Source organism: Sphaerodactylus townsendi, linkage group LG06 (genome assembly GCF_021028975.2).
Source record: "Sphaerodactylus townsendi isolate TG3544 linkage group LG06, MPM_Stown_v2.3, whole genome shotgun sequence".
In the NCBI taxonomy this organism is placed as follows: domain Eukaryota; kingdom Metazoa; phylum Chordata; class Lepidosauria; order Squamata; family Sphaerodactylidae; genus Sphaerodactylus; species Sphaerodactylus townsendi.
The window spans coordinates 32546919-32559084 of record NC_059430.1 but is presented as its reverse complement, the minus strand read 5'-3'; the positions used below and the strand labels follow the sequence as shown (position 1 = coordinate 32559084).

At 41.6% G+C, this 12166-nt stretch overlaps 1 protein-coding gene across 1 annotated transcript in view; it reads left to right on the top strand.

Moving 5' to 3' along the window:
* The window catches only part of RIC8B (RIC8 guanine nucleotide exchange factor B), a 38940-nt gene that overhangs the window by 11490 nt on the left and 15284 nt on the right, over positions 1–12166 (top strand). Inside the window, exons 3-4 of the mRNA XM_048499218.1 lie at positions 656–1261; positions 4352–4446. Of these exons, the coding sequence (XP_048355175.1) occupies positions 656–1261; positions 4352–4446 (701 nt within the window). The remainder of the gene's footprint in view (positions 1–655; positions 1262–4351; positions 4447–12166) is intronic.

Below are 12166 nucleotides of genomic sequence, written 5' to 3'. Positions count from 1 at the left end.
TGTTGGTGGTAGATTTGGGGAATACTTTCTGAAGGCTGTTTCCATCCCATTATGGTCACACAGTGCTAAATTTGTTGGTGGGTCATCTTCATAGTGTACATTTTCAAAGATACTGTACAGTGCCATGGCTTCTTTCTCATTTAATTTGGTCATAAATCATTGAACTAAATGCTGATCTGCATATAAAACTGTAGATATAAATTGAAGGGGTAAGAAATTGTTTCCCGAAGAAGTCAGCTATAAGTTTATACACATTATTTTTTTAAAAAGTTAAGTACTTTAAGTAATTTTAAGTACTTTTAAGTAATTGTAAGTACTTTAAGTTCTTGTGACCTCATCCTCTTAGCCAGAAAGATAATTTGTGCTTTTGAGAGACACTGTTGGACCCATCACAACATTTGATATCCTGCTGTTTGGGAAACTGGCAAGTGATATACAAGTGAGAGGTTATGATATTCTTTTAGTGGAATACTTTGTTGTGTGGATCAGGTATGATTTATTTTGTGTGTTTTTTTAATTTTGAAGAATCTGCCAATCAGTACATAGAATAAGCAATTTTTTTTTCAAGAGCACTCTGACTGGGGGTATGTGTGTGTGGTAAATCCCAGGACACAATTCTAAAATCTCTTTTTTTCCTCTCCCCTTATATGCACAGCAATTATGTGAAGAGATATTACATCTTCTGGACAAAGATATAAAAACATCATGTAGAGTCACCTGCCTGGAAGCTCTTCGTATTCTTTCAAGAGACAAGAAAGTTTTAGTACCTGTAACAACTAAGGAAAACATGCAGATACTGATGAAGCTGGCGAAGTTGGATTCTCTGGAGGATTCACTGGAGGATGTGACTGACTTCCCTGTCATAGTGGAAACTTTAAAATGCCTCTGTAACATTGTTTTTAACAGTCCAGCTGCTCAAAAACTCAGTCTGGAACTGAACTTGGCAGCTATGCTTTGCAATCTACTGAAAAAGTGCAAGGACCAACAATTTGTTGAAGACATAAAATGCTTTGATTTACGGCTCCTCTTCCTACTTTCCCTTCTGCATACAGATATTAGATCACAGTTGCGTTATGATCTTCAGGGATTGCCACTGTTGACTCAGGCCTTGGAAAGTGCTTTTAGCATAAGATGGACAGATAAATACATCACAGCGGAAGATGAAATGTCACCCCTGTCACTGCAAGAGACAGATTGTGCTATTGAAGCACTGAAAGCCCTCTTTAATGTAACTCTTGACAGTTGGAATGTACACAGTGAGGTAAGTTTAGAGCTGAAATACTCTGGCCATATTTATTTCTCTGCCAGAGGTAACTATTCAGATGATTTTTCTGTATCTGTGCTGCGACACTAGTCAAGATAGCTTGAGTTGATGTTTTGTGCTTAGGGGTTGGTCCCAGTAACAGTGCTGCATTAATGTCAAAACTGTAACTCAAGTTGAACTTGGAAGAGTGTCTGGAGAACCTCTGCTTGGTTTTAAGTGTCAAGTTCCAGCGTAGGACAACAAAACCTACAGTGCTGCTAAGGTTACATAATGTGCAGATCTCCTTCCTGGGAAGAGTTCTGTTTTGAGTAATGCCTGGATACCCTTCCACCATTAACTCAGTAATGCATAAGATCCCAGTCTGCTGTTTCAAATGGAATTCTTGTAGTACTTTGTCTTCTCCCCAAACAAAGTGTAAATGTACTCTTAGTGCAGATTCATTCCTGTTTCCTCAAACAGTAGTTGTTTAATTCAGTAATAACTTTCAGCAGTATAGCACCTTATCTCAGTAAGACATGCCAAAATGAATAGGCTTTTATTTATTTGCTATTTACTATGCCTTTCCCATGGGGACAGATTGCAAAAATTAAAAATTTACAGTAAATACAAGAAAAACAGATTACACCTTCCAACCAAAAGTAAAAACTGCAGCAATATTCCCTTTATGAAAACACCCTTCTAAAAAAGTTCTGTTTGGCACATTGGATAGATTCATGCCAGTGCTGGGAACCTTCCTGACCTTGTCAGTCAAGTAGGTTATTCCACTGCAGGGTAGATATCATCATAACATGCTTGGGTATATGCAGTTGCTGATCTTACTCATTTGCAGAGTGCTATCTTGAAAAGGCTTTACTCAGATAAGTGGAACTGTTGTAGCAGAGCATATTTGGAGAGGTAGTCCTACAGATATGCACATTACAGGCTATGAGAATTTTATGAGTAATAACTAGCACAGGGAATTGAGCCTCAAAACAAACCAATAGCTAGCAGTGTGCCTTGCAGTGTAGGTATAGTATTTGAGCTACAACATTCTCAATAAGCTGAAGTTTCTGAGTTGTCTTCAAGAAGTGTCTTAATAGAGCATGTTAACATTAGCCTGGTCTCAAGTTTTATTGTGGCATGGATTCGCATGGCCAGACTGGCAGGGTCAGATAGAAAGCCCTCGACCGTACCAAATGGAGACAGAAAAAAACATTTTAAAAAGTGACATTAGCCTCCATTTCCAGCAATAAAACTGAGTCCTGTCTAACCCTAAGACTCTTAACACCGTCATCAGCTAAAGTCAGCTGAACTCCATAAATATGGGAAGTACAAGATCCACCGAGTCCTCTGTCTCGCCAGCCAGCATCCCCTCTGTTGTGTATTAATTGTAATGGCAGTGTGTGTAGTATCAAGAAAAAACTCCTGCACTCTGCTGTGATTGTTGCTGAAGTGGGCACAGGTTATATCCTATATTCCCTATTTGTGTGAAGGTTTTCAACCAGCATTTCCACTAGTTCTTTATTGGAGGAAACATTTTTTTAATAATTCTAAACCTAAATGTAAATAGCACAAGGAGAACAGGTGGTGAACAATTAAGTGGGGTTACAAACCTCATCCAGCATGGGAAAATGCCAAGATCCAGAATTATTAGGCCTATATTTGAAGAAAATGTCATTTAACCTAGATTTTACGAGATGTCAATTGCCCCAGAGTGTTTCCAAGGAAAATAATCATGGTCCCACAATGAGATTGGAAGAAGTAAAAATGTTTCATTGGGAGTACTATTAAAAGGCACAGGAACAGTATCCCATGCTGCAGCTAACTCTGAGCAAAGTCTTGGCATTCAGTGAAGAGCTTCATATATTTTCAGTGGAGCTTGGAGTACTAAATTAGAGAGAATGAAATTTAGCAGTTCCACTCCCTACTGAGCTTTTGTGTCCAAAACAACAACAAAAAAACCCTTTGGGTGTGGGGCAAAATAAAATTTTAAAAATTAACTTTGGTTCCTACTGGCACATCTTTGCTTTATGTGTTGTACCTTCCTGCTTAAACTCTTGAGAGGACATAGGAATGGATACTTGAATGAGTGTGTTTGGGGACAGCTGGACAGTGGCAAATGAACTGAAGAAGGTACAAAAGGAAGAATGATTGGATTGACACTAGTAATGAAAGATGTCATGGAAGGGATAGGGGTGTCAACAGAGAGCCAATTCAAGTGCAAAAAGGACACAGTAAATCCTTTCAAGAATATAGCTCCCTTCTGAATGAAAGCAAAGGATTGCATATTGTGACTGTCAGTTTACATTACCAGAAAAACAGTCTTTGTACAATGGGGTACCTTCTCTGGTAGCGTAATTTCACACACAGGCAATATTACATTGAAAGGCACTCTGCAATATTAGCACAGTGTGCTGAGGATATTTTTTAAAATGAGAATTAGCAGTATATTGAATTAGGAGTGTATGTATATTATTAAGGGAAAGCTAGTAAGACCCTTGGAAATAAGACTCAAGTAAGGACCAGAGCAAATAACGGTTCCTCTGCTTTACTTTGTAGCATTATATACCAAGAGTTCCAGGCAAGCCAAGGCAAGAACCTCAAGCAGTGTGATAGCTCTCCAGGGTAAAGGAGGGCCTGATCCAACACTTTAAGTAGATGGGGTTCCAGAAGGCAGATAGAGATTTAGGCAAAAATCAACTTGATTCACCAAGCCAACCAACTCTACTAGAAGACAGCTTAGACTTCGCCTGCTTGAATTTTGTAGGAGGGTTACTAATTAATTATAGTAGCTAAAAAGGCTGCATCAAGTTTTCAAGCACCAGGTGTGGATGAGGCACCATAAAGTGACAAGGCTAGAAATGTCCAGTCTTAGGGGCTTGATTCTGTCAACCCTAAGCAGAGATTGCCACATTTAAATCTCACCTAGCTTGAGCAAGATTTGATCTTCTCACAGAAGCAGTGCTTATAAAATAAATTTGCCACTGGAAGAAATTTGACAGCATGGTAGATATTGGCTTTAATTCCTGTTTATATTTCTGACTGGAAGTCTTCGTTTACAATCTTCGTATTGAAATATATTCCTCTTCATAATTTGTGTTTCTATAGAATGATTCCCATGAATTTCGTTATATGGCTGCCATTCTGCGTCACTGCTTATTAACACTGGGCCCTACTGAAGACAAAACTGAAGAGCTGCACAGGTTAGTGGAGTTACAGATACTTTTTTAGGAATATTGTTTTGATTTAACTGGAAGCTCATTTAGTTAGTCTTCTAGGTCAATTATACTCAGTGACTCACAAGCCACGTGGCTCTTTGGCACATCCCGAGTGACTGTTCTGGGTACTGCTCCCCAATGTGGAACTTGCCTGTTGATCCAAGCAAGTGAATGATGCCATTGAACTGTGGGGCTTGTGATTGGCACTTTCTTCACACTGCTTGGAAGAGTTGACACCTGATGACCTGGAGGACAAGCTAGCCATGAGTTCCAGGCCTCATGTCAAGAATTGATCTTATCCTCATAACAACCCCTTCTCTATAGCATCTGGACTCTCATTCTAGTACCCAGGCTGCTGTTGAGGGTAGATAATGCAGGTCTCAATCAAATAAAACCACAACCATGGCAGGAAAAGGGCAAGCTGGCCTCAGTGAAGTGGTTGTGGTTTTACTCCCCTTTTCTTGACAGCCAACTGGTCCTCCTCTGGGCACTTTGGCTATATCAACTAATATCTAGTGGTATATAACGGATAAGTTCCAACACAAAGATATATTCCGCTAAAACACAATCCTCAATATAAACTGCACAGTGTACTTATTGTGCTAATGTGATTCCTAAACATCCACTTATCACTATACCTAACAGACTACCACTATATACTGCTGCCTACACAGGTGTCAAACTCGTGGCCCTCCAGATGTTATGAACTACAGTTCCAATCATCCCCTGCCAGCATAATGCAAATACCTATTGCCAAACATACAGTCATACAACTCTTACTCATAACATACAATCAAATATCCAAGAACCATTGATGATGTGGAGGTTGGGGATGTTAGCCCTTCCAGTTTTTATAGTCCAGTTATTTTAGTTGCCTCTTCTTCTTGGACTATGAAAACAACTCAATTGTCCATAGCAGAATAGCAATTAGACACAAGCCTTGGAGGTCATCCCAAAAAATATACCTCTATGGCACGGGTCTACAACCTGTGGCTCTCCAGATGTTCATGTACTACAAATCCCCTCAGCCCCTGCCAGCATGGCCAATTGGCCATGGTGGCAGGGGATGATGGGAATTGTAGTCCATGAACATCTGGAGAGCCGCAGGTTGCAGACCCCTGCTCTATGGTAATGAAATGAACTTTTTTAAAAAAGTGTTTTTAAAAAGGAATTTTCACACTGTTGGTTTGTTTTTCTTCTGATAAGAAAGCTTTAGCATTGGTTTGGAATTCACTGAAGTTTTTTTAAACAAGGTAAATCACTTCTCAAACAACAATTGTGAACTCTCTTAAAATATGTTGGGCTACATGTTGATTTCAAGTCGGCCTGGAATAGACGTTCCTCTGCATCAGTTTGCACTGCAAGAGTTCAGTAAACAATTGATGGATCTTCAAGTAAAAACCAGCCCTGAGTATTTATAGAGAAGTAGAATAGAGCAGGGAAGTAGATTTTTAAAAAAGTGATCCATTTGGCACTGGACTCATGTCTATAACACAAACTGAATCTTAATCTCCATCCTTCCTCAAGATGGCCATTCTAAGTTCACACTCAGATATCTTCCATGATGCACAGATTGCATTTTAAAATCTGGTATCTGCTGCATGATTACTTCATGAGCTGAGGCTTTGTATTGTAGACATTTGCACAGTGGCTTCTGTTGCCTTGACAAAATGTTGGATGGACTCACTCATGAGAATTGGCCTTAAGAGGTTGGAGATAGTGCTTAAGGCATGGCTCATAAACAAGTGTGCATTAGAGATCAGCAACGGTGGCTTGCACAGACTAAACTCCTGTGGGTATAGATAGAAGAAGAAGAGGAGGAGGAGTTTGGATTTGTATCCCCCCTTTCTCTCATGTAGGAGACTCAAAGGGACTTACAATCTCCTTGCCCTTCCCCCCTCACAACAAACACCCTGTGAGGTGGGTGGGGCTGAGAGAGCTCCGAGAAGCTGTGACTAGCCCAAGGTCACCCAGCTGGCGTGTGTGGGAGTGCACAGGCTAATCTGAATTCCCCAGATAAGCCTCCACAGCTCAGGCGGCAGAGCGGAGAATCAAACCCAGTTCCTCCAGATTAGATACACGAGTTCTTAACCTCCTACGCCACTGCTGCTATAAATAATATATCCATTCACTTTACTGTGAACTTGCAAATGCAGAGCACTTCAGTGAAATCTGAAGCTTCTGTAAATAATTGGTCTTTTATATCAGTTACTGTGCTAATACATAGGACACAATTAATAGCTCATTTGTTTTCCTTGTTCACTGCCACCATCTCAAACATTTGTGGGTTGGCCTTGGCAATTAAGGTGTAAGAAGAAAGGTAAGTGGCTATTCGACCCTGCTTTAATTATATTTAACAGTGTTGGGTTGCTCTAAAAAAATTAATCGTTAAAATGGCCGTGTTTTGTATCCAGTATTTGAAATAGAACCTATTGTGTTTCATTATTCCTGTCTCACAACCCAGGTCTACAAAGCTGTCCCTTGGTCACTATAGTGTCCCCTCTTCTGCACCTTTTGCTACAAAGTTAACACTCACCTATTCTTGTTATTAAGTTTTAGTCTCTCTAGTTTGTGCTTGCCTATCTTAATATCTATTCAGACATTTATCCTCGTTCCCTCCCTGGATTAGTAACACCAAGAACAGTCATGCACTTCATCCTTGCTCCTTCCACACTTGTACATAGAAGGAAAGTTCCAAACCATGATGTCTTGTAATTATGTGAACATGGAATCACTCTGGGTATCAAGTATGTGGAGTTCCAGTGTTGCCTTTTACTTAGTGGTGGGGCATGAGCAGAGATGAAGTGCATGAACCCAAGGCCTGGTCTTCTCTTGCTTAGAGGTGAATGTAGATTGCAACATCTGAAGAAGCCTTCAGATATCAAACTGGTGTCTGGTACTATAGCAGTAGTGTGTAGCCTTTTTTTATATGTATTGTCTGATTCACTCTCAATTTGACACGTGATCCGTCTAACATCTTTTTAGTTGTGTTCAGTTGTCTGGTATTTCCACCTTTATGAATGTCACAGCTCCATTTCCTGCCACCCTAAATATATAGACCAGTTTTATATCCTACAGAAGTCCAGTCTCTCTTCTCATCAGTCCAACTGTTTTCATTTTAGTGTTGACGAGGCTCACCGAGCTTTCAGTAAGGCTAATGGCTGCTATAAAGGAGTTGGGCAAATCCTAAGCCTCTCTTTGGATGGGAAAGGGCAGGATTTAAACCCATCTCCACACACACATCTCCACACACACACACCCTCCAATTCCATCCTTCCTCACTTCAAGGTAGCTTTATCCTGTTAGGGGATCAAGCAGGGCAGTTCTCTCTTCCTTACACATAACTTTTCTCCTGAACTGGTGCTCAACTGCTTTCAAATTTCTTTGGCTGCTAGGGGCTCATGAACGGGATCAGTGCTTACCAGAATGTCTTTATCTTAATGTACAAATATTTTTCTGTAGCCCCGAGGAGCCCCCTAAGTAGGTGAGACCCCCAGTTTACATCTGTGGTTTCATCTCCCTACTGAAAATCTTGGAACCATTAAATTTGCTATTAACAGTAAGACCGTAGCCTTGTTTACAGGTTACAGTGAATGTACTTACAAACCATGTACACTGGACTCTTGATTTTTCTTTATATGCGTGCTGAGTAGTTCTCATCTTATGCTCAATGCATGTGTGATTGAAAAACCACATTAATCCAAGCACTGGTCCCTGGTTTCATTTGTAAAATGAATGCATGTTGGCTCTTTCTTACAAATAGATGCATGCATCATTCTGAAATGAGGTCAGGTCACATCCAGGGGCTCTGAAATTCTGTGTTTTAGATAGGTTTCCAGTCTTCAAGTGTGTCCTGAAATTCTTCCTGGATTACAGCTAATCTCCAAACTGCAGAGATCAGTTCCCCTGGAGAAAACAGCAGTGTTGAAAGGTGGTCTGCTGAGCTGCCTCCCCAGCCTCTGCCCCCCCCCCCATCTCCAGGAATTTTCCAGCCCAGAGTTAGTAACCCCAATTTTAAAGTTCCAAATTTTGAGACCTTATCAGATTTTTTTGTAATGAATATTCAGATTGAACAAATATTGGTGTTTTACGCAAAACAGCATGACTTGTTTAAAAGTAGATTGTTGAGTGGCTTGTTTAGGATTATTTTAATGAGAGTTTTCACAATATTTTGGAGGTGTGGGAATGATAAATCTCATAGCAATATATATAAGATATATATTTTAAAAAAACAGGATTAAGTCTGCAAAGACAGACACAGTTGTAGGTAACAAGAATGGGTTTTTTTCCCCACAGCAATCATGTAAGCTAAAGCTTTGGAAGAGACACATGTTCAGTGTCGTATTCATTCAGATGATCAGCCCCTTGTCATATGTGTATATTCTGTAAAATGGATGGCGTGTTTGTCGTTGAATGATACGATTACTGTGCCAGGAAAAAAGCCTTAGAGAAAAACAAAAGGTTGCTTTCTTTTACCTGCTAACAAATCACACGCTGAAAATGATTTTGTGTTTTTATACAATGGCATATAAGTTGTAGGTGTATAATAATAAGGTAGATTGATTTTTAAAAAAAAATATGAATCATTATTTGGGAGCTCTATCCTGACGGCTGCTGTGGCGGTGGTGACCAGCCACTGACGCAGCTACTCCATTCCCTATGGGCCTTCAGCAGGAGGAAGTAACAACATGCAAGGCACAGACAGCACAGCAAGCAAGCTATAGGCCATAGCAATCCTGGCAGACAGTGACAGCCGATGATGCCCCTGGTAGTGGTGCACACGGGCGCAGCCTAGCAATTTGGTCCCTGTTCCTTTATGCCTATAACCTCCAATGGGGAGACACCAGATAGGGAGGAAAAACCTAGCAACAGCATAATAATAGAGGCATGTGGCCTAAGCACCTTCCTCCTCAGCCCATAGGGGAAGGGTAGTTGTGTAGCAAACAGAATGTCCACATCGCGGCTAGCAGCAAAAGTGGTGTCCACACATAACACTTTCTGCTCCGAACCACACACGCCATCCCATGGAAAAGTGGAAGAAAGACAAACAAAAGACAGAGGCCCTTCTTGAAACCACAACCCAGACCAGCATCCTGATGACTGGCCTCTAGGAGAGGTTATAGGCATAAAGGTGAGAACCACAAAGGATTGCGAAGAGCTCCAAGCGGACCTTGATAAATTAGGTGAGTGGGCTCAGAAATGGCAAATGCAGTTCAATGTAGCAAAATGTAAAGTGATGCACATAGGGGCAAAAAATCCAAACTTCACATACACGCTACAGGGGTCAGTGCTATCAGTCACAGACCAGGAAAGGGATTTAGGCGTCTTAGTTGATAGTTCCATGGGAATGTCAACTCAATGCATGGCAGCTGTAAAAAAGGCAAACTCTATGCTGGGGATAATTAGGAAAGGAATTGATATTAAAACTGCAAAGATTGTCATGCCCTTATATAAAGCAGTGGTGCGACCGCACTTGGAGTACTGTGTCCAGTTCTGGTCGCCGCATCTCAAAAAGGATATTGAGGAGATAGAAAAAAGTGCAGAGAAGAGCAAGAATTTATGGGATGAAGTTGAGGGACTGGAGCACCTTCCCTATGAGGAGAGGCTGCGGAATTTGGGACTCTTTAGTTTGGAGAGGAGGCTGGCTGAGGGGGGATATGATTGGGAAGTCTACAAAATTATGCATGGGGTAGAAAATGTTGACAGAGAGAAATTTTTCTCTCTTTCTCACAATACTAGAACCAGGGGGCATTCATTGAAAATGCTGGGGGGAAGAATTAGGACTAATAAAAGGAAACACTTCTTCACGCAACGTGTGATTGGTGTTTGGAATATGCTGCCACAGGAGGTGGTGACTGGCCACTAACCTGGATAGCTTTAAAAGGGGCTTGGACAGATTTATGGAGGAGAAGTCGATTTATGGCTACCAATCTTGATCCTCCTTGATCTGAGATTGCAAATGCCTTAACAGACCAGGTGATTGGGAGCAACAGCCGCAGAAGGCCATTGCGTTCACATCCTACATGTGAGCTCCTAAAGGCACCTGGTGGGCCACTGCGAGTAGCAGGGAGCTGGACTAGATGGACTTTGGTCTGATCCAGCTGGCTTGTTCTTATGTTCTTATGTTCTTATGTTCTAATGAGAGTAGATTCAGTCATCAGGCAGCTCTAAGGTGTAATCACATATCGGGGGATGGAATGGGTGGGCATGGAACTCACAAACAGACATGAACAGAGTTGTTGAACTTCTCAAACCTTATTGAAGAGCAACTGTTGATGGGGTCAAGTGAATTGTGTTGCCAACTTTCTCTGTCCAGTACGCAACCTGCACTGGTCAGACTCCCAGATCCCCTGTTGAATCACCACATGCACAGATTCTACACAGAAGGGGTTCCATCAGAGTCTGCGGTCCCACCCGATAGTGGGGGGATTCATTTGCCAGGGAACTCTCCTGGGGAGCATGCTGTAGCCCTCCAAACAACACCTATGAGAAAGTGCTCTGCAGCAGCTCAACCTCCTCCTGAATAGGGTTGTGATCCTGCAAGACAATGAACCCCATGGTTTCTTGGCCAGCTGGTCCACAGGGCACAGTGGGGCAGCTGCCAGACAGTTGTGTCTTGTATTAGTTCAGAGCCAGAACCATACTGGATTAACACCTTGTCCCCTGTTGGGTGAGGAGGGGTGACCTGGCAACAAAGTGTGTCAACAGCCCATTACTAGGCTGCCAGTGTCTGTCCCCTCCATCATAGTGCTCCTTGATACACATCCCCATTGCATGAAGTGGGGCATGGTGCTGTCTGGACATTGCTCATGTCAACCCCATACTCATACACTGCTAGCCTTGGGTATGGAAGTTTTCATTGTTGAGGCAGCATCTGGACTCATTCAAAGGGGGTGCAGGTATAGACTCCCAGAGTGGGGTAGCTGGATTCTGCTCTTGCTCACTAATCAATGCATGATCACTTCTTTAGGTTGGGCCTCCAGATGTGGGACATAGTTGGGGTTTTGAAATGATAGGAAAAAATGAGGGATCACCGTGTAAAATATAGGTGCAAAACACAATACACCATGATTTAAAAAAACACCCTGCATACTGAAGGAGCACCATCAGCATTAGCCCTTGCTAAATTTGTGCTACTGCCTGTTATCAGATCTCCATAAATGGTTAGACTGGAATATCTTTCTTAGGTCTTAGGATACTTCCACATATCAAGCATAAAGCTTCGGCTGATGAAGAGTTTCCAAATGGGATTACATCTGGAGTCCTGTACCTATTACTGTAAACATTGATAATATTTTGGCTATTTTCTATTTGGCCACATATTTGTAATCCTTGTAAACATCTGTTTGAACAAGTAACAATCTTTGACGTGATAATTATTGTGTTTTTCTATTATGGTGTGTTATGTTTTGGGGTTGCTTTTGGGGTTTTGATATGAGACATGTTAATCACATGACATGGACATTGTTCTCTTGTTTGGGTTTCAGTGTTAAGTGCTCACTCAGTGGTGCTAAGGACACTCTTTATGCCTCTCCTGCAACCAAAGTGTAAGACTCCACTCTTTCAGTGTGCATTGCAGATACTTCTGAAATGTAGTCCTGTGCCATGCACCCTACTCACTGAAATATAGAGTGTCCTGGCTGGGGTTTGTGTAATGCTTCGTAGAGAGATGTGATTGGGTACAGGGGCAGGAGTTTGGGGCTCT